Source organism: Puntigrus tetrazona, chromosome 19 (assembly GCF_018831695.1).
Source record: "Puntigrus tetrazona isolate hp1 chromosome 19, ASM1883169v1, whole genome shotgun sequence".
NCBI lineage: Eukaryota > Metazoa > Chordata > Actinopteri > Cypriniformes > Cyprinidae > Puntigrus > Puntigrus tetrazona.
Genome location: NC_056717.1, coordinates 540,371 through 563,602, shown reverse-complemented (window position 1 = coordinate 563,602; position 23,232 = coordinate 540,371). Strand labels below are relative to the sequence as shown.

Below are 23,232 nucleotides of genomic sequence, written 5' to 3'. Positions count from 1 at the left end.
CATGCAGAAGTTGGACGGTTGCAAAGGTTGGTGCCCCAGAGGTGTTACAGTAGGAGTTCACATGAATTAGGTAGGGTTAGGAAGGGAAGTCATGCACAAAAACCATCAGCCATAATGGCCTACTACTATTATACATCATTAATAAGGTCACATTTAACAACCAACATAACTCAGTCCAAAAGGCAAAAGAAAAGAAATGAATACAAAACAAGTACATATATTTAAAACAACATACTTATAAAAGGAAATAAAAAAGAAACTATTAATTTTGTCTTAATTAGAATTTTGTATGGTCGATATTGCAGCAATGGTAGTTTATAATCCACAAAACTGCAAAAAAAAAAATTGGTTCTATTCTTATAATGTTCAATTTACGGACCAATATAAGAGTGGACTTTAATAAACCTGCCATGCCAACGCTGCACACAGCCTTTTTCTTTATGAGGTGAATCTAGCGATATGATCAAGATGGTTTAATGTTAAAACTAAACCAGACAATTATGTTTTTTAGCAGAACTTAACATTCCAAGCTAAAAATAAAAATGGATCAAATTAAAAATTAAAAAGACAGTTCACCCAAAATTCGAAAATTCTGTGATTACACCTTACTTTCATGTCTTTTAAAACCTGTAAGACCTTTGTTCATCTTCAGAACACAAATTAAGATATTCTTGCTGAAATCCAAGAGTTTTCTGACCCTGCATAGACAGCAATGCAACTACCATGTCCAATCCCCAGAAAGGTAGTAGGGACATTGTTAAAATAGCCCATCTGACATATATCAACCGTAATTTTACAAAGCTATGATAATATTTTTTGTGCACATAGAAAGAAAAAATATGACTATTCAACAACTCTTCTAATATCACATTACCTATTTTAATGATATCCTAACTACGTTTCTGGCAATATTTTAGTAACATTGCTGTCTATGCAGGTTCAGAAACCTCTTGGCTTTCATAAAATGTGTTTTTTTATTGTTCCAGAGATGAACAAAGGTGTTCTGGGTTTGGAATGACATGATGGTGAGTAATTAATGACCGAATTTTCATTCCTGGGTGAACTATCCTTGACAAGTATATGACAATCAAAAAGCAGTCATGCACATTTGTATGCCAGTATATACAAATCAACAAACACTATAGTCTAACTAACACAAATGACATACAAACAGGAATGTTTTAACTTAAGAGTGAGACTTACATGGGTGTCCTCTTTCTGCAAGTGAGGGGGAAACAATGATGTGCATGGGTTAACTTTACATGAACAATTTTTACCAAACAAACTGCATTAGAACCAGGGCAAAGTGGAAATAAATGGTGAGGGAAGAGCAAAAATGAGAAAGCAAAGAGGTAGGACAGCGGGCAGTGAAAGAAAAAATGGAGGTCCCAGAAGTACTCACCTGTTTGACATGCCAAGTCCACGTCTTTTTCAAAGTCCGTCTGTGTAGGTGAATCAAGGACAGAGAAGAGGTTACTTCAGCTTGTTACAAACAGCATGCTGTCCACAACTGAAATAAACTTACAGAGACCAATCCTAGATCATTTACATTTGATTCATACAATTTATGTATGATGAAGGGTGGAGCTAAACGCTGTTATAGGCGGTATATGGTGGTAAAAAGAGTCCATCATAAACAAACAAGTTGTTCATTTTAGCAATCACCACGCTGTGTTTCGACAAAGTACTAGTCTAATGCAACACATCTGCAACACCTCTACAGTAAATAGCAGATCCCTTAGCACCAGCACTAATTACAATGAACCAAAGTGAACATAAATTAGCATACCGCATTCTGACACAGCTGGGCTTGACTTTACAAACAAACAAAGCTGATATTATTTTCATGAATAAAGGGGAGGACTCTTAAAAAAAAGATACAGTACAATGGACACAAACTGACTGAGTCCCTCAGGGTAAACAGAAAATGTCCGTCCCAGAACAGCTCTTTTTAACTCCAGGCCCTCATTGGAATGCAGCGTTGGCTATTGCTGCCAAAAAAATTGACTCTCAAAGGAGTTCAAAACAAAACTTTAGTCAGGCCATTACACTATGGAACAATTTTAGCATGCCCTAGCGAGAGCAGTCTGTACGTATGCATATACCTGCGTATTGAAGTTAAAAAGAAAAGGCATTAGACAAGAAAGAGACCTGTGACTATGCAAAACTTTTACTGCACAGCCACGGAATCTAAGCAGTTACTCTGCACTAAATAACTTGCTGACAGCTCACCACTAATCTAATTAGCTGCCTAAAATGCTAATGCTAGGCTGTCAGCTACACTCTAAAATTGTCAACACTAACTCTAAAGCAAACACGTGCGATCAAGCACATTTCAGAGACGTACGGTCATGTGATTATGCTCCAAGACAAGGCTCTGGCTCTGGTGGAGAACGTGGGCATGGTTGTGGTTAAGCATATGCAAGTGGTTGTGGCTCAAGGTGTGGGTGTGGGTGTTGTCGAGGGTGTGGTTGAGAGTATGGATGTGGTTGAGGCCGTGGGCATGGTTGTGATTGAGAAGGTGGGTGTGGTTTAGAGTCTGAGTGTGGTTCTGGTGGAGAATGTGGGTGTGGTTATGTCCATGACTGTGACTGGCCAAGGCTAGAGGAGGATGGGCGGGGCAGGTTTGGTGGCAGCCTTGGCAGCACCCAGGTGAATATCGGAGCGAGCCGCACTGCTCCTGACTGTAGAGGCTTGGCCGGTGTGGGCCCTTCTGCCGACAAAGAGGCAGAATGGAGAGAAAGGTAGGGAGAGAGAAAAAGTGAGGGGTGAGTTGAAGTGAGGAAGCTGAAAGGTGGAGCAGACCTGCAGGGGCGGTGATCCCTCTCATCCACACCGATCCACACACACACACTTGGAGAGTTCCTGCTGTAGTTACCATGGTTACATGCAAGTCTAGTCTTTGAAATCACTGCAAGGCACTGGGTAAAGGGCTTAAAAACTATACGAAAATACCCAATAAGGTTATAAATGCTAAATATGTTACTGACATTATTCGTTGCTTTTTTGTATTGTATATAATTACTAGCTGACCTTTAAAAAAAAAAAAAAAAAAAAAAAAAAAAAAAAAACAGTGTGCGCAGTGCTATTCAAAAAGATTTTAAAAAGGCACCTATTATGCCTATATCTAATATAAGTCTCAAGTGTCCACAGAATATGTATGTGAAGCTGTAGCTCAAACTATTCCACAGATCATTTATCACATAATTTTGAAAATGTCTATTTTGAGTGGAAACAGAAACTCGCTGTTTTCTTGCATGTGTCTTTAAATGCAAATGAGCTGCTGCTCCCCACCCTGTTTTCCACAACAGGGCTATGCCTTTACAGCTTATTCCTACGATATTCTCCTAAGAACATCTTTTTGGTTTTGATTAGCATGTCTATTGCACACAAACAAAAACGTGGCTGTCACACTGCATGTGATTACTAAACTAAATTTGCTTTCATGACTTACTGCATTTAAAACTATCAAATACACACTGACACATACCATGCCTCTGCAATAAAAGAGTTTTTAAATATTTGCTGGATAGTGTTTAAAGTTTATGTTAAAAACACATAAGTTACAAAAACACAGTGGTTATGTCAATGAAGATAAACAACCAGGAAATAAATTACATATTTATATTAGATTTGTGTATTATCCTGCTGGCTTCACTGTTAACCCAAAACCCGAGAATGCTGCTTTTAAATGTTCTAATATGAAGATAAAAATGACAGATTGTGTGATAATACTAACACAGCAGTGTCTGTCAACAGTAGTAGGCGGGGCTTGTAAAATGTGACGTCACAATGTACTGTTTCTACAAACAGCTTGTTTTGAGACACTGCTTATGATTTACTGGGATTAACAAAAGGGAGTGTGGATTTATACGGCGGTTGTGTAAACGCATTGCCAACAAATGTTATGTTTATATTCAAATAAGATGTAAAAGTGAATGTTGCATAATAGGTGCCTTGTAAGTCTCTAACTGATCACCAATTGTATAATGACATCTAAATGAGATAGATGGAAGCTTTAACCAGCAACCTTCCCTAAAATAGTCAACCGCTCTGATTTTCACAACAAATCCGATTTGAAACACAATCACCCAGTAGCCTGTGATGTTTAAAAGAGGAGAAGCCGACCCTCTGAGAGTCCCATGTGAGATGAGATGGAATGGAATGCTATTCACCATGATCTGCACCTGGCCGTTCTTGCAGGAGTCCGGAGAGTTTTCACTGTCGTCTTTGCACCCACCCATCCTACAACGCACTGCGTCCTGTACCTGAGGTGGGAAGACATGGAATACAACCAGGGTGACTCTTAAATGAAATTTAAAACCATGGAATAACAGTATAAAGCATCAAAACAAATACAAAAACATCATTATTATTTCAAGCCTTTCTAGGGCTGTATATAAAAACTGCAACCGAATATGGCTGTCAGTCCTGTTTGTGCTCATACACAGTTCAGGTATGAAAGAGAGCATCAACCATATTCTATAACAAAAGTGACCTCTTAAACTTTAAAGAGGTGCAACTACATTTTTAAAGTGAGGTTGGTTAGTATGTGCTAGAAGAAAGGAACCAATAGTCGACAGTTGTCCGTCAAGAGTGTGCTTTGCTAGTGTCAATCACTGATGTTAGGGTTGTCAGCCTCTCTTGGTTTCTGAAAAATGGCTGAAAATGAGGTTTTGTGTGGTCGGAGAGCAAGACAAAAGATGGTTCTGGCAGAGGGAATACAAGGAAAGAAATACAGATGTTGTCAACACAGATGTGAGAAGATAAGGCAAGAGTGAGAGTATCCTAAAATGCAGACTAAAACATTTTAGATTATGTACTGAATACTTAAACTATTTATTGGTTCTAGGCATTCAGTGAATTAGAATTTTGTTATAATTATACTGAATCACTGTATAACATGTAGACTGTTAGTAATTCTTAAATTTTTTTTTTTTAGAAAAAAATGATAATAGGAAGGGTTAATATCAATCCTGTGTTGATTCTAAAATGAAGCTAATGATGATAGCAAATATCCTTAAGACAATAGCAGCTTCTGTATACTCAAGAGAATCTATCGTTTTAATCTAGTTAGTAATCTACAGAGAGCATCTGTATGTGATTTCTTTGTGATAAAACTTTGATATTAGTTTATATTCCTGACTGAAAAGCATTGCAGTGAGTCTGTTTGCATTTCTGCAGGAGGAGTTTGCATAACTGCAGATGCACAGACTCATACAACAATAGGGAAGAAGACACTCCCTTTAATCAGAAAAAAAAAGACAACGTGATAGGCTGTTTCCCCTGACGACAGTGTAGCCTTAGCAACGGGATGCCACTTATTTGCATACAGATTTATGGCCAAAACGCCTACGGAATGACCAAGTGAAAGCACAGTGTTTCCTAACTGGGAAGATCAGAGCTTTTATTGCCAACAAAGAGGATAACAGTAATGTCCCGAGATTTTCTTGAGACTGTCTGGATGCACAGCAAAGGCCCCTCTTAGGTGATTCTATCACATGAGGACAGAGATAAATGCAGGTGTAAATAGACATCTTAGAAATTGATCAAATGCTGTTCTGACACACTGATTGCTCAAAAAAGTACAAAAATTGTACATTTTGGCGTACAACAGCTTGTGACTGGGGCAGTTTGTGATTGGCAAAGTGATAATAAAGACATTTGTCACATGATATAATGAGATTTTCAATTTAAAAGAATGATGTTTAAACTTTCTATTCATCAATCGTGAAAAAGTTTTATATTTAACATTACATTAATATTTAACATTACAAATAACGGAATAACTGTTAATGTAAAATTATAATGAAATTATAAGTAAAATATAATGAAGTTATAAGTAAGACTAGGATTAAACAAAACTAAAAAACATTGTGATAATTAGGGTGAATTTTTTTGATGACAAAAAGTGTCCCAGTGGTTTGATTTTGTAAACTATCCGATGCATACAATAATAAAATATAGTTATAAACTGACCGTCAAAGTGCAAAATTGCTACAAATGTAACATCAATGCAAAAACAAAATGAATGCAACTCAAGCTATATATACAGAGGATTCGTAAAATATCCACAGCATTAAACTTATAGCACATGCGGTATTTACTGACTGTGAATGGAGGCGCTCTAAGACAGCAGGCAGTTGCATGAACACAACCAACCTTTGCCAAATGATAAGCAAAACCTGTGACTACATGACACTATGCAACACTGCAGGGTAGAGACTGTATGATGGTTCATCATTGAAAAATAGACATTTGACAGAGTGCAATAAAGCATGAAAATGTACGAGTTTAAAAAGGCTCTTATCCACCTCCTGTACGTTCTTTAAGTTTTCGGCATAGACCGCATTTTAATCTTGGTTTTGCATTTTATGCAAAAATGAATCAACTTGATTTGACAAACTGTAAAGCTGCGAGATTGGATTGACAAACTTTAAAGCTGCGAGATGCACGATATCCCAAAAGATGGTGGTAATGAACAAATTTAGTTTGCGATGTAGAAGAAGATGCTGCGCTCCTCCAGTGCATTACAGCCTCGCGACTCGCCAGAACGCACAACGGGATGTAGAAAAAGGAGTTCGCTATTGGGAAAAGCTGCACTGTTTCAAAAGTAACCGAGCTACCGTCATGCTACAAAAACTGTAGTTACATAAGTATCATCACTACTTGTAGCTAGCTACTCCCCAACACCGCAAATTAGCATATTACAATGATTTCTGAAGGATCTTGTGAAGGACTCCAATGAAAGCTGGAGTAATGGCTGCTGTAAATTCATCCTAAATTAAATTCAATTGCATTTAAAAAATCTTAAACTAGAAAACTATAGTCATTTAAAATACTTTCAATTTTACAGTATTCCTGTTTTTATTGTATTTTTCTTGATCCCAGACATGATCCAGGCAAAATCCCATCGCAAGTGTTCACTGGAGGCACATTTGAGACAAGTTAATTCTACAACATGTTGTACATATCCCAAGTGGTTGATCTGCCGCGACCTTTACGGTTTGCAAAGGTTGCGCGCCGAACAAATGACACTTTAATCTACTTGCGTCCTCCGAATAGCATCAAGCATATTCTGTTGAAACACTTTATTTATTGACTGCATATTCTCTGCACTGTTTAGTAAATCCCTTCTCTTTCTATTCAACTGAGCATGAGTTATCATGCTGCAACACTATTCACCAGCCTAGACCAGAATCTGTAATCAGTCTGCTCCCCTCCCCACAAACTAAAATTACGATGTGCAGGAACGCTAGGCTGTTTCGCAAGGCGGTCTCATTCTCAGAGCTTGTTTATGGATGACTGTCTGCCGAGTCAAAGCTGTAGACGTATCAGAATGACACCCGACGGCATGCCTTCTAGACTCTCTCTATCTTCACAAATGCATGAGAACAAACTATTCCCACAAACCATCCTCCGCTCATTTGCCTGTGCTAATCATGAATGCTGCCTTTCCATTGTTGGCTTTCAAAGTGTACTTCGCACATCAAACTGCATATAGCGCAAGGATCCGGTGCACAAACTACACTCCACTCTCTTGTTTTGCTAAAGCTATTAGGGATTACATCAAAGCCTTGCCAGGGATTTTCATATATTTACTAAAATAATACCAGGATTTATTTTACTCTAATCCTTTGGTTTTGCGATATTGATTTAACATATATGGCTTAGCGATTTAGAACTGATTTTTTCTCTCCCTCCTTAAACTACGGCAACATATTTTGATTTACCCGGTATGTGAAAGTCAGCCAAGATTCTGTACATACTGGAGAGTTGAAACTGTCGCATCTTGGCTACAGACCCACTACAATGTGACTATAGTTTGATCCATCAGTTGATTTATTTATGGCCGGTCAGACCAACCTATTATTATGTGAAAGCAGCGCATGCTATTTCAAAAAGTTGATTGTGTCAGCGGTCTAAGCCAAGTTTTATTCCTAAGTGGGTTTTAAAATAATGGACTCAAATAAAAGTCCTCCTCCAATCTCCGTTTAAATACACCTCTGACTGTCCTCTAAGACTGACAGTGTAACAGTGAAACTTTTATTTCTTATATTGTTATGGCCAATCACAAGCATATAATATTTTAATGAAGACTGGGGTTATTTAAGCCAAGGTTTTCAAAATATTCTCTAAGCTCTCTAAAATCCAGGGATTGTTGCATTAAGCATTGTTGTTAATTAACAATGAAACATAAGAAGTAAATAAGTATAATATAAGAAGTAAAAAGAATTAATTAATAAATAACTGTCAAACGATTAAAAGCGATCGCATCGTAAATAAAAGTTTTTGTTTATATAATATGCGAGTATACTATGTATTTTTATTATGCATATATACATACAAAAGCATGTATTAAAGAAAAATATGTTATGTTTATATATTAAATATATAATATAAAATCTAAGAATATAAATATTTTTAAAATAAACAACTTTTGGATGCAATTATTTGCATTTAATCTATTGATAAGTAAAATATATAAATAAAATACAAATGAATGTTGTCAAATTAATAATTCTGATTAATTACATCCTAAATTTTTGTATATATATAGATTTTGAATGCAATTAATCATTTGAATAACATTCCAACAAATAACATTCCAGAACCCATATAATGACCCATGAAAGCTGTTAGTGGACTTCCTTGACTATTTCCGACCAAGAAAAAAAAACACTTTGACTAATTAATAACTTTATCTTTTATAAATGCATCTTCGAATTTTTACACAGATAACTGGATTATTGCCGGTTGCATCATTGACATTTCCCACTGACCTCTCTGCGCATGGCACAGTGCACAGTGATGATGACGAATCCCTGGACTGAGTCAAAGACAGCGAAGAGCACCTGGAAGAGGGTTGATCGGCGGTCTGTGATGGCCAGCACAGCTGACATCCACGTGAGTGCCAACAGAGGGAGAACCACACAAGAGCTCCATAATGACGCCCTGTGCAGACAGAAAACGAGCAAAATGCAGTTCATCCTCCGTGCAGCAAGGTGGTGACATCACTGCACCTGGAATCATTAGCCATCAGATATTATCACGATTAGAGCTATGAGGGTGTTGATGAGGTTTAGAAACCAGTTCTGCTCCACAGGCATTTAACTGAGTGTCAATACAGCGTAAATGTAGTCTTAATGAGTCATTAGAGTCCAAGTAATTAGAAACCTGATATTACAGACCTGGTGGAGTCTACATTTTATGTATGCACCATACTGGGTAATGAAAAAGAAGAATTTAGAGAAGAAGAAGAAAAAAAAACTTTGGTAGCTGAAATAAATATATATATTTATTTATTTCAGCTACCAAAGTTTCTATTATATGTAGCAGATTTCCAATTTACTGATTGATAGGATTAAGATATTAGTAATATCAAAATGTATGTAATTTATGTATTTAGTCCATTTATTGCCTTTTTATTTATTTACAGTATATTAAATTAATATATGTTAACTTAAGGTAATATGCCAACACTTATGAAAACAATTAAAAATATATATTTTGCATTTAGATCAAATTTCACATTTAAATATTTTATGCTCATTTTTTATTTCAGATAGATTCAAAAGAACTTCTGCTTCTTATAAATAAAATGATATCAAAAACACTTTTAAACTGTAATCAAAGTATATTAAATTGCTATCCTAAGTTAGCATGTTAACACATTTCAAAAACGTTTTGCACTTCCTCCATATGTAGCAGATTTCCAAGTTTCATTTTCTGTATTCATTCTCAGGACGCACTCTCAGTTTGTTTGCAAAACAGGCAAATAATTGCTGTTCATAATGCTGTGCATAGTGCTCATGCTAACATGCCCTGATGAATTTCAAACATGTTGCTAATCCTACCGGAGTGTTTTGGTTCTGCATCACGCAGAGCCTATTTAGATAAATATCAGGTGTCAGTAAGGACTGTCCGCCTGAGCTCAGCCAAGCAAGGGCTCACCACAGCTGGGCATCAATTTAACATCTTCACGCTGCACTGACTCAGTCTCCTGCATATGACTGTGATGGGACAGACATTAGCAATGAGACAGAGAAAGAGATTTGCTTCTATGCAAATCTACAGTATGAGTTCTCATGCTCATATAAGAACAATGCAGAAAAGGGAAGACGATATTGAGTTGGTACACGTGAAACAGCATGACTTAAATTCAATGTCCTCCCCTAACTGACTGTGAAGAAAGAGCGTGGTGTTGGGATGGAGCAGGAACGCCGACATCCAAGAAAATGAGGTAATCGGTGGAATCATGTGAACTTCCTTTAGGAAGTCCTCTTCGTTAATTTCTATGAATGGAAGTTGTATTATGGCACCACACACACATGCCCTATATTTATCGGATTGTGGAGACAGAAAAAGCAGACAGCAAGGACGAGATGAGGAACAAAAAAATGACAAAGAGAAAGAGGAACAGAGAAGTGATATCATTCATTTCATTATCATTTCAATAACATGACTCCCTCCAGCAAATAGCAGAGATGAGTTCAATTTATTCAAAGGCAAAAGAACCAGAGGTGGCCCTTGATCCACGCTCCGGTTCTTTACCTCTTCAAAGAGCGCAATCCTCCGTGTTTGTGCCTATGTGCATGTATTTGTGTTTTTGAAATGACTGATCATTTAACACGTAGCTTTTTGTAAAAAAAAAAAATAAAATAAAATAAATAAATATACAAGTAAGATATCAATACTTTTAGTGTTATCTTGTCTCTGTCTTTTGTTTTTAATATTTAACAAAAGAATTTGCCTGTGTTTTAGAACAACAATTAATAATAAAAATACATTTTTAGAAACTAGATAATGTACATAATTATATATATATATATATATATATATATATATATATATATATATATATATATATATATATATATATATATAAACTTACATTAAAACAAAAAGATGTACGCTGGCAAATGTAAAAAAGAAAGAAAAAAAAAAAAATCCAGTGAATAAATGGCCCCTAAGGGCTGCTTCACACAGAGCAGGTTTTCTATTCCACCGGGAAACTTTTTTTTTCATGTAAACACATGGTAGACAGACATGTTTGATCACTGCGTTTGCATTGCGTATAAGACTTAAAACCATTTGTTTAAAAAAAAAAAAAAAAATCTTGGGATCTTGTATTTTTTCTCCCGTCCACCAGCCGCATCTTACGTTTTCCAAAGCAAAACCGTGTTCTGTGCAAGTAGCCTCTAAATCTTTAGTCTCTAAATCTCTAGTCTTGGACACATTTACAACTCAAATACGAAATATATTGCACTGAATTGTGCCTGTACGCTTATATTTGACAAACAAACCAACAACATACTGACTTCCAAAGCCGATTTTACAATGTCTTTTTAAGGATTTGCAATACAGTAATGCCTTAAACGATCTTCTTTGAGGGCAGTTTAAGAAACGATATAGCGTGCAGACAGGAGGGCGGCTCTTTGAAGAGTTTCTCTTTCTTACTGTCAGTGTTGGGCTCTAGAGAGAGAAAGAGAGAGAAAAGAAAGAAATGGAGAGATAAAGAAAGAGACAAAAAGAGAATATGGAATGAGACTAACATGGCGCTGCTGGCGGTAGAGCTGGACAGGGCGGTACTGGAGATCACGCCGCACTTGGAGCATTTCAGGAGCAGCCTGCTACGCGCTTCCAACGGCGGACTTCAGGACCCAATACACACACACACACACATATATATATATATTCATACGGGAAAGAAAGGGATGTGACACAGAAGCAGGGAGGTAGGAAGGAATACGTTTTAAAAAACAAACTCATAAATATTCGTTCATACGCACACATTCAGGCCAACACACAAACGACACAAAGGTAAAAGGATTGAATGTAGGGGAATTGCAAGTGGAATAATGACAACGAAACACGTACACAAGGAAAGGGAACACAAAATAAAGAGGAAAAAGAAAGAGAAAGAGAAAATTAAAGTAATGCCAAGAAAACAGCATCAAGCAATGAACAACAGCAATGACAGAGCGAGATCTGTAATGAATGTCACAGCGTGAAAGCGGCTTGCGTGTGTGTGAGCGAGAGAGAGAGAAGATGATGGCAGGAAAATGAGAAAATGGAGAGAAACACAGTAGAATGCGACCACAGATCATTAGCAATCAGCAGATGAGGCAGATGGGAGCTGCAAAGACTAACCTACTTCAGCTGATCGCTGAAGTGTGTGCTTGTGTGTGTAGTAGAGGAGTATTTGTGTGAAAACTGTTAAAAGAAGAATAGGCTCTTGCTGTTGACACACACACACACACACACACACACACACCTGATACCACCAGTGAGCCACTGGTTTGTGTAAGGATTGTTAGAAAGCAGATCAGCATGTCCAGGTTGGCCTCCCTCAGGTCATTAACCAGGAAGTTCAGTTTTTAATGAACCCTGTTACAATCCCCCTCAGCTTTATAAATAAGAGTCTGGGATGTAAAAGTGGTGGTAAAAATGTAAAGGACATTGAATACATTTTCAATCAGGAGAAATTGATTATGTATGGGAGAATATGTGAATGCAAATGTATTTTGTCTTGTGCCATTGGGGGATTTTTCCACTTTGTTTTAAGTTAAAAAAGAAGAAAAAAGTAAATTAAGTGAGATTTATGCTAAAACCAACTGAAACGGGAAAAATACAAAATTACATCTATATTCATAATATTTTCTTCATGTCTTGGGAAATTCTTTTGCGGTTCTACTTCCTAGGTAAATTATTCTTGTTTTAAGGATAAGACTTAAGACTTTACACTGACTACATTGTTACAATAATAAAAAAAAAAAAAATTAAATAATAATGCATAATGAATGAATTAATAAAACAAATAAATTCAAATATTCATCAAAGGATCCAGAGGAAAAAAAGGGTTTTAAGGATTTTTTTTTAATCTGTGTAATCTATAATAACAAGACAAAAGCAACTTTATTTTTTGAGAGATTTATTTAGTATAGGAATATATCTTATAATTAGTATATTAGTATGACACATAATTTCACACGCACATTTCATAGTTTGTCCTTGATTTGATCAATGAGCTTTAATGTGGGTGGTGTTGATACATCGCAGTAGATTATGAAAACCAAAAATATTTTTATGATGCAAAATTAATCACAGTCAGTTATGTTGTAAGATTGATTTTGGATTAAGAGGCATTAATGTTATCACATATACCAAATCTGCTTTAAAATTTATTTGATAATCATAATACTCAAAAATCTTTTTCTGTCATTTTTCTGTCATCTGTCATTTTGCTCATAAGCATTTTCCTTGATCTTAATTATATGATGTCATTACGTTGTCGTCATGCCACCAGCCAATCACTGCATTGCTTATCATGGTTTCAAGTATCAGTATATCTGACCTTTTCATTGAACGTGACAACAGAAAGTAATTTTAGACAACTTAATCTATTTTAATCTAATCCGCTAACTTGTTTAAAGAACCAAATTATCCAGAGATCAGTTATCAGGATTAAAAGATCTGTCAAATCATCTCAGAAGTGAAGTACAAAGAACAGACCCCAGTTAACTGTTTTCAACATTAATAATAAGAAGAAATAAGAAATTTCAATTACTAAATAGAATTCATTTGCTCAGTTCTTTACGGGTTTACTAAACAGATATCCTAAACTTGTCTCAAAGAGTTAATTCCATCAAAAAACAGTACAATAGTTATTCTCAACAGTTAATTCGACTTGCTTGCATAGAGCTCAAAAAAAAAAAAAAAAAAAAAACTTCTGTACATATAGATACTTTATCCCATTTGGTTTGAATTTAGTGTGTGTTCTGAGACGCTGATTGAAAGTCTAAAGGAAACAAAAGACAACCTCATGTCACAGACTTGGAGAAAGTGCTCTGAACATCAGAAATATGGAAATGAGGGGCACTCAAGATCAGCAACGAAGAGAAGAAGCAGCTTATCACAACTTTGTGGACTTGTGTTTCATTTACACACACAGCAACACAGCCTTAAAAGACAGAAAGCATGATACTAAATTTAGAAAATGAATTTACTAAAAAGGCTGATGTTTCTGAGTGGTTTTAATGCATTGCAATGGGGTTGCTCACTGGCCCACTTCCAATTATCTCATATTGCGGTCTCTTGGGTCCCTTCTTGAGGTCTATTTTATAACCCCCAGGTGCAGTCAGGTTGCTTTAAAAAGCAAAAGCACCCCTTCTCAATGAGTTTAGATTTGAGGTTACATGTTTAAAGCACGATGCATAAAGAGTTAGTAAGGACAGACTGACAGCAATACAAACCTAAACCTAAATATGAACACATGAACAGCGTTGTTTGCTGAACTAAAGAAATAAAAGATAGTAACAGCATATGCACAGTATGAGAGAGAACATGAGACAGAGTGTGTGAATATGAAAATGAATTCAACTTTTTTTATACTCCGGAACATTTTTATTTCAAAGTGACTAGCCGAAAAATCCATAGTTAGCCATTGCAGCTCCCAATATGCATTGATCTTCCTTACACATAAACATTACTGGAATAGAAAAGTGAAAAAAAGACAAATCAATTAGGGCAAAATTGCAGAACGTACTCTTGCCTGGAGGGATTACAAATATCCAGTCATTGGATTAGCTCAGATCTCTGATTAGCTCCTCATTCAATTAGTAAGACACAGAGTTTCCTGCCAAAACGCCGGTATGGTGGTCCACCAAAGCCATGCCACATATCTAAATGACATTTATACAGCATACACTCAGTGCGGAGAGGCTATTGGTAGCTATTAGATGCTCTAATTCAGTTGCACTGCGAGCATTAAGGCTGTTCTCATACCTTCGGTACAAAGCTAGTGAAAACATGTTCATGCATGACAATGAGCTTGACAGCAGTTGAACCGTGAGCTCATTTTAAACAATGTAGTGCACTTATCTTTGCTTTAAAATAGGGGTTTCTGATGCAGCGTTAGTTTAATTAAAGACGAAGGGCTGTGAGAAAGCTCTTGAAGTTTCCAGGTAGCGGATTCACGGAGCGGAATGGGAATATTCAATCTCTCAGTGCAATTTAGCCTCTCGTTTGAGGTGAGGGATGTGGCGGTCCACTCATTAACACAAGTGTTTAATGGATCACTCTGCTTTGTGTCCAATCAAACAAAGGCAAAACAGAACAAGCGTTTTAAAAGCACGAGGGCTCCTTGATCCTGTCAGTATATGCAGTTACATGAACAATGAATATACACTTAGCTAATGACAGAGCTATCAGAGGACTAGCCTGAGGTTAGCAGGCCAGCAAATCAATACAAGTCCATTAATGAAGCTGTCATATCTTGGCTTTCAGTCTGATGTTTTTCAACTTTTAGTGCTCGTGTGTGTGTGTGTGTGTGTGTGTGTGTGTGAGAGAGAGAGAGAGAGCGAGCATGGGTAATTTATTTGGCCCATACAAATACTTGACAGGATATTTTAAAACCTTCAACAGGCCAGTGGTAAATGAGTGACTTGGTGCAAATCCAGAAATAGATGGGTATCATATAGCCATCACTTTGACCTTCACTTACCCTGCTCTCTGCTTTTTGGACTTGTCTGAGATGCCATCTCTAGACATGAGCTTGTTGAAGACCACTATCCCAATCAGCATGTTCACCTGCGGGAGAGAGATAAAAGTTGTGTTATTTATTTATTTTTATGTTTGCTCATGCTGGTCAGGACCTTACTTAAAATGTGAAATGGAATCATAATTCTCGTGGTGCAAAGTTCTTTGTTAGTAACAGGGTTTGAGTGCCATTCAGAACCGAATCAAAGGGGCTTTTTATATTCTCTCTTATTGTACTGGAATTTAAGTAGCAACCAGATGCAGAATTGCAATTCTAATCTAAATGTCATGAAATGTAATTGCTATCGATATGTCCCGCCCTGTCTTCCTGTTTCAGTTGAAATCACGTCACCAAATAGAATAACTCAGTGTTTCAATGCACTTCAGGGGAACATTAAAGCCTTATAGACTCATAGATTTATAGATAGTTAGACAGACTGATCAACAGAATGATAAATAGAAAAATAGAATGATAGAACGATCGACGGATTGATTAAACAAGAGATAGAATGATAGAGAGAATGCTAGAACACTACAATGATAAAACAGACAGAATGACATAACGAAAGGCAGATAGATTGCTTGCTGCAACATCAAAGTGGAATAAAATAATTTTGCACCTGAACTGAATACAAATACACTCAGGGTAGTGTGAGAGTCGAGCAGTGTTGTGTGGTGACCTTTGACCCTGGAGCATTTACATCAATGTCTCTCTAATAGCCTGCGGCAGGTGTTGTAGATTTAAGTCTGGGAATGAGCAGGTGGGATCATGAAGGAACAGTAATGCCCTCATGTCTCTCACCCACTCTCTCTCTCTTAGCAGATTGTTTTGCAGTGCGCTTCAGCCAGCTGCCCACTGGATACAAAGCACTGAAGAGGAGCTTAGACAAAGGCCATGGAAAGACCACACACACACACACACACACACACACACACGTGTTACTGAACCTTTGGTACACACAGGATTTGAGCCAAGCCTATACTGTTTCTCTTGTATTACAACAGGAGGACATATGGTTGTAGGTCACAAGACTAACAATCTCTTCCTGTTAAGGGACATCTGACTGCCCTGCACTAACACATGAACTGTGACTACAGCAGCCGCATTCAACTTTGTTCAAATAGAGGTCAGCAGTTTATTTCAAATAAATGATCCCTTGCTGCATATCATTAAACAAAAAGTCTATTGGATTCAAAAAACATAATAACTTGATGCTTACATAGCTTAATATTAATATAATAATATTGTTTAACATTTAAATTTAGCAAAAATGTAAAAAAAAAAATATTAAACACTATAATATAAAGTTAAATTTATAAACATTATTTAATACATGTATCATGAACATGTTAATTTACTAATATTTATATCCTAAATCTAAAATCATTTATCCATGCTATCATTTGAATGCTTGGGGGGGTCAGTAAGATTTTATTACTATGTTTTTAATTCTTATGCTCACCACGGCTGGATTTATTTGATCAACAATATAGTAAAAACAGTAATGCAATTATTAAACAAGATTTTCAATTTAAAATAACTTTCTATTATACAATTTTATTTCAATATTATAAGTATTTGTTTATTTTTAGCAGTCTTCGTTCTTCAGTGTCACATTATCATTCAGATATCATTGTAATATTATGTGCTCAAGAAGCATTTCCAATAATTATTAATCTACAGTTGAAGTCAAAAGTTTACACACACCAGAATCTGTAAATATGTGTTATTGTTTATTTAGCACTAACCTAAATAAAATATTTCACGTGGTCCACAAAAAAAGTTTAATATAAAAAAATTAGCCTATTTAAAAGTTCACATCCTCTTGATTCTTAATCCTGTGTTGTTACCTGAAGGATTTAATGACAGTTGTTCATGAGTCCCTTGTTTGTCTTGATTAAATATAATTTGTATTCATTTGAGATGTTGAGAATAAATACATAAACAAACACTGTAAAAGTATTATTTATTGTTGGTTCATGTTAGCTATTCCCACAATTATTAACTAATATTTTACCAATGCATTATCCAAAAAAAATAAATATGAGATGAAACAATAATAGGCTGGACCCATAACAGACCCCCTGTTGGGAAAAAACGTCGCTAAATTAAAACTCAGCCTGTTCAGTCTGCTCTGAAAGCATATCCAACCTACCAAGTCTAACGCGTTTATGAGTGCCGTTCATATTCTCATCATGCGAAGCACTTGCTAAGACAATAGGTCTCTGTTTTACTATTTGCTTGAGGCAAGATTAATTATTTTTCCATTAATTAGATTTGCCTCTCCAAGGAGGGAGCCAGCATCTCCAGATGCCCAAATCTCATTTGCAGTTGTTTGTTTGAGTGGGCCGCGTTACGCCACCACCAAGAAACAAACAACGCAAATCACATCTGACCATGAAAACAACACAAACACCTCACAGAAACACGCAGCACCTGAGACTGAGGAAGATATATACATACACACACACACACACTCACATTTCAGTTGCTTAGGGCTAATAACTCATGAAGTTCACTCATGCATTTTAACATGATATACACTGATGAAAAATACACACATTTGAAATGAGGCAGGCCTCAGCTATAATCTCATTAGTGATTTTTCTCTTCGAAAAAGAGCTTGATATATTTAAAATGCATAGTAAAGTGGGTGGAGCTACCAGTACCTACCAGTACAATGACAGCAGCGGGACCGACAAAAGCATAGAGCAGCCCTCCTTCCAGAGACAACCAACAACTGAAATTGAGAGAAAGAAAGAAAGAAAGAAAGAGATGAAATATAAACAATGCAAATCCCGAGAGAATTGAGATATTTTTGGCTTCAGAAACAAAAGAGGTGAGTAAAAAAGGAAGTGTAAATAAATTGTTTAAAATATACCTTTAATCTATTTTTAGATTAATTGATTAAAGGTCAATTTTAAACAAAATATTAATTAATCCAGCTTGAATTCTGACCAAATTTACTCCCTAAATTAAGAAACTGTAGCGAATATATCAAAAGCAACCTTATCTTACTGTGAATATCATATTGCAAAAGTGCTTTCATCGCGGAGACCAAATAAAAGAGAGATATAGATATTGCCCGTTAAAGTTCTACACAAACATGCAGCTTCACAAAAGCTGGAAGGTCATACTTTATAGATGAGCATTATTAATCGTGATTTTAATGGAGCTATTTCAACATTTGCTAATGTTCTGGTCAAGTGCAATCAAACAGATTTCAATTTAGTTTGTATTGTGAAGTCCTCGTGAAACGTCCGCTGTGAAAAGATCATAGACGCATGCACTCAATCATGCATACGTCTGTAGAGAAGTGTGTCTGTGAAGTGAGCAGGCTGTTACTGAGCTTGGCGGTGAGGTTATCTGAGGCTGCTGACTTCTTGGCAGTGTTTCCAAAATGTGTCCTTTGGTTTGAGGGGAATCCATGTGTCAGACGTATCCAATTAAAGCGCTCAAAGGCCACCATTGTTTTCAACTTTTGTCTCCGATTAGTCAGGGAGCTCCCTGGTTTAAATCAATTGCTTAGCAGTGCAGTAAAGACAGAAACCATTATATGCAGAGCAGTAGAAAATGGCCACCACTTTGTGGGAATCCATAGGAAAAGAGGAAGAACGGGACTTCCTGAGAACTCTTTGGCTCAAGATTCTTGTTGAAGAATTTCTTCCGAAGTAAAAGGTCAACATTAGGCAGCATACCGAAATCGAAATGCTGCTCTGAACATACAGACTTTGATTTGAATGGCAAATATATCATTTGCTATTAACTACAACTTTTTCCTAAATAAGCTCCTGATTTGCTGCTTATTGTGTCAATGTGTCATTTATATGAAGCAATAAATGTTACATTTTCCACATGCTAGTACTTTTATTTTAGACAATGCAATTTGACCCACTACCTATTTTACTAAGCACTCTGATCATACAAAATTACTATAACAAATAAATATCTATGCATTTTAGATTAGATTTTGTATTCATTTTACCATCCAAAGACTTGACTGATACTTGATATAATAAACCCCCTTAGAACAGATCCAGAACAAAGTTTTAAATGTTTTCTTTGTGAAACTGTGCTTCATCATTGATACTTACTAACTTGGCGTGCCATAACCTCTGGCCCGGGTAAAACCCACAGATACAGCGACCACAAGGGCTGGAAGACCTGCAAGGTAATGAGTAAAGGGGGAAAAAAATCAACTCACTGAAATTGAAAAGTTAGTTTAATTGCTTATTAGTTTTTTTAATGCAAAACATGGTGGCAATATTCATCGAAATTATATGCAGATGAAGAATACTAAGTTGAAAATCTGAACCCCAAAAAAAAAAAAAACCCATCAAATATTACTTGCAAAATTATTTTGACATGAAGTGAAAGCAAAGACACTTAAGACATCTAGTCCACATCGGAAAATTGTCCACTACATATAATAAGAGAGGACAAGCACTGCTACAAGGAAAATTATGAACAGCAAATGCGACCTAGAATTTTTCAGAACCATTAATGGCAAATGGCCAGAGGCTGGAGGGGAAGTTAGCTGAAGTAATCTCCTCTCACATTGGTGACTTTCTGTAGCTTGTGCCCTTTTCATGGACAAATGCACATGGCGTACAGGTACACCATTCCCCCTGTGTGCAGTGCCCTCACAGACCCCAGACACGCTACTTTAGCAGAGAGCAATTCCCACGGGCCTCTGTGTATGCGTCTTTTTTCATGAGGCCGAAGTGTAGCAGTTTAAACGTTCTTGTCTGTGTTCTCTAAAAGCGCTCCACAGGGCAAGTACACAGAGCACAGACTGTAACCCTCATATAGAAACACTGCGAATGCTAGCTGGAACCAAAAAAGCTTTTATGACATACAGCATAATGAAGGAAAGAAAGAGAACTTGACATGCATAGTATGCAGGACCCTGGGAAAAGCTTTTTTCTATTAAATTTCTATTAAATTCTATTAAAGTTTATAATAATTCTATACGCTATTATATATTTCTAATTTGTGTTTTATAATTGTAGTTTCTTTGCAACGAAACTATATCATATAAAATGTTCACGTTTATTAGGTTATGAAAATTCTGTATTTATTTAGTTATTTTTCGAACTGTTTTTTCTTAGTGCGAATATGTATCATATTAAAGGTTAATGAGTTCATAAGTATAATTCCCGCCCTGTAGGAATTAAATAAAAAAGACTGCATTTTACCATTATGTGTACAGCATTTAACACTACCGGAGCCAAAGATCTTTTCACGATGAATCTTTCCATCTCATGGTTGAGGAATGTTTACATATCGGTCCCTGAGTAGACGGACGTGTACAGTGACCTTTACTTCGTAGAACCCCATCCTCGCTCTCCTCCCGGTGTGTGTGAGGGCTTCCTGGCCTCTCCTGCTGGTGTCATCCCTATTGTGTTTGCCATCACAGTCAGGGAGGCCAGCTTTACTCATGTGCTAATTAGACCTATCCATTCTTCTCGCTCTATGTCTGTGTGCCACGTCCACACATAATGAGCTCTCCTCTGAAATATTCATGTAATTAACAATGCTCTGATTAACTCTGGAAATTAAAGGCAATTAGAAAAACTCCGGTTTAGAGAACAGGATTGAAAGACATGGGAAGGGAAGGGAGGGAATGAACAGGATCCAAATGCGGCTACGGAGGAAGCACACAATGAAGGAACGTGAGTTTGCTTTGGATTCAAGCTGTGATCATTTCATACTGTAACCAGCAGGGGGGAAACATTTTGGATAGTTAGAATAGTCAGTTCGCTTTTGCTGGTCAATTCCGTAACTATACTACACTATGTGGGCAAAATAATGTTTCCTCAAGGAAGGCAGTTCGGAACTAGCTGAATATTTTACTGATTTCTTCTTTTTTTTTCAAGAAGCATAAGTAACAACACGGAGGCGAAAACAAACATTGTATGAATATAAAATCTTTATGAAGATATATTATATATTGCAGCAGAAAAAAATAAATGAAAAATCTGTCACTGGTGAAAGACACACGCACACACATTCCACTGATTTCATTCATTTTGCTGTAATTTTGGTAAACAAATAAATGAAGGAATAAATAAATAGGTCAGAGGTAATGCAGTGCTTGATGAAGACAAGAACATTAATAAACGTTAAGATTAAAGATAAAAATGCAATAATTTTTTATTTTTATTTGTTTAACTGTTATATAATTGCTGTCCTATATTATATAATCATAATCAATCTTTTTTTCTTTATTTAACCACATGGGTTGCATACTCGTATTTTATTTTATTTTATTTTTTACATATAATAGGCCTTTAGCTGTAAGGGTAAGACAGCCAGCTATAAGACTCAAAACAATAGGGATAAGAAATAACACAAGCTGGACTTATCACCTCCATCTGACCTTTTACACAACAATCATTACAATATTTTGAGTAACATGATTAATACCTTTTGGACAGTCAAAAATCCATCTACTACCACTTCCCTGTGGGCGGCAAGGCTATTCTACAATATCTGCAAAGGGCATCTATGAATTAATGCAAGTGATAGTGGATCGATAAGTTACAAAACAAGTACGTGTGTGCTACAGAAAGTGCCTGAATATCCTTTCAGATCCAGCCTGTGTTAAGACGGTGACACACAATGCATTTCTTATCAACAATCAGACATCTACGTCTTGTAATACAGAAGTAACATTGAGCTCCAGTGGCATGCTTATAGTGTGTCACTGGGCTTCACTGAAGCAAACTGACATTGGAGCCAATCTGATGTGAATGAATTGATAAGAGCTGGCATGTTATAGTACCGAGGATGAAAAACTGAAGCTGAAGCATGACAATAACATCACTTTTGACCTTCGATGTTAGTTTCTGGTGTGTGTGTGTGTGTGTGTGTGTGTGTGTCCTACCCCAGCCCAGGCACAGGAAACGCTTGCGAATGAGGCGGGGCCTCATCTTGCCAATCACAGCCAGGTAGGACTGCCATGCCTCTGTCAGGACCCAGCAGAAAGAGGCCAGAAAGAAGAAGTGCAAAAAGGCAGCAGTCACAGTGCACAGTCCCTAAAGACAAAAGAGAGAATGAGAAAGAAACAGGGAGTAAGAAATGATGTAAAACATGTGGGAGAAAGCACAGGAAGCAAGAAAAGGTGCAAATGGCTCTCAGCTGTTTGTTATTGAAGCCAAGTTGGAGAGAGAGAGAGAGAGAGAGAGAGAGAGAGATAAAGTGATTGAGAAAGAGAAGTAGGAACCAAAGTCCATTTGGAGAGAATCTGATTCGGTTCCACTGTGGTGTGAAAATGAGCTCGAACAACGCATCCTGTCTAGGCTTTTTTCCTCGCAGACGCTACTTAAAAAGTGAAAATGGGTTAGTTACAGGTTGAATAGTTTCTAAGGAAAAATGAATGGCTGGAATGAAAGAAAAGTATGATTTAAGTAAGCGCAGAACGCAAATGAGAAGCGGCAAGCGGAGTATCTGGCTGAGGTTTTATACAATAATGAGGTGCATATTCTAATGCTAAACACCGGCCCGCTCAGCAAATGACCCAGGAAATGAGAAGGATTTCACACCATTCACGGTTTCCAAAATTAGGCTTATCTGTACTTTCTTAAACTAATGCCGAATATGAGAATTGAGTGAAATATTAAGTCTGGAACGGGGGGGGAGGGGTCCTCCGAGCAGTTTTCTTTGTAGCTCTGAGCGACAGGTTGAGT

General features: G+C 36.7%; 1 protein-coding gene across 16 annotated transcripts in view; it reads right to left on the bottom strand.

Annotated features, from left to right (window-relative positions):
• adgrb2 (adhesion G protein-coupled receptor B2) overlaps positions 1–23,232 on the bottom strand; it is a 232,946-nt gene that overhangs the window by 18,801 nt on the left and 190,913 nt on the right. For 14 of the 16 annotated variants that reach the window (XM_043217683.1, XM_043217691.1, XM_043217679.1 and 11 more), the window contains 9 exons: positions 22,431–22,581; positions 19,636–19,705; positions 18,215–18,281; positions 15,506–15,591; positions 11,556–11,654; positions 8,784–8,955; positions 4,176–4,268; positions 1,403–1,442; positions 1,204–1,218 (listed from right to left, as the gene is read on the bottom strand). In XM_043217683.1, coding sequence (XP_043073618.1) covers positions 1,204–1,218; positions 1,403–1,442; positions 4,176–4,268; positions 8,784–8,955; positions 11,556–11,654; positions 15,506–15,591; positions 18,215–18,281; positions 19,636–19,705; positions 22,431–22,581 — 793 coding nt within the window. The remainder of the gene's footprint in view (positions 1–1,203; positions 1,219–1,402; positions 1,443–4,175; positions 4,269–8,783; positions 8,956–11,555; positions 11,655–15,505; positions 15,592–18,214; positions 18,282–19,635; positions 19,706–22,430; positions 22,582–23,232) is intronic. The other 2 variants (XM_043217678.1, XM_043217682.1) reach the window with 2 other exon arrangements.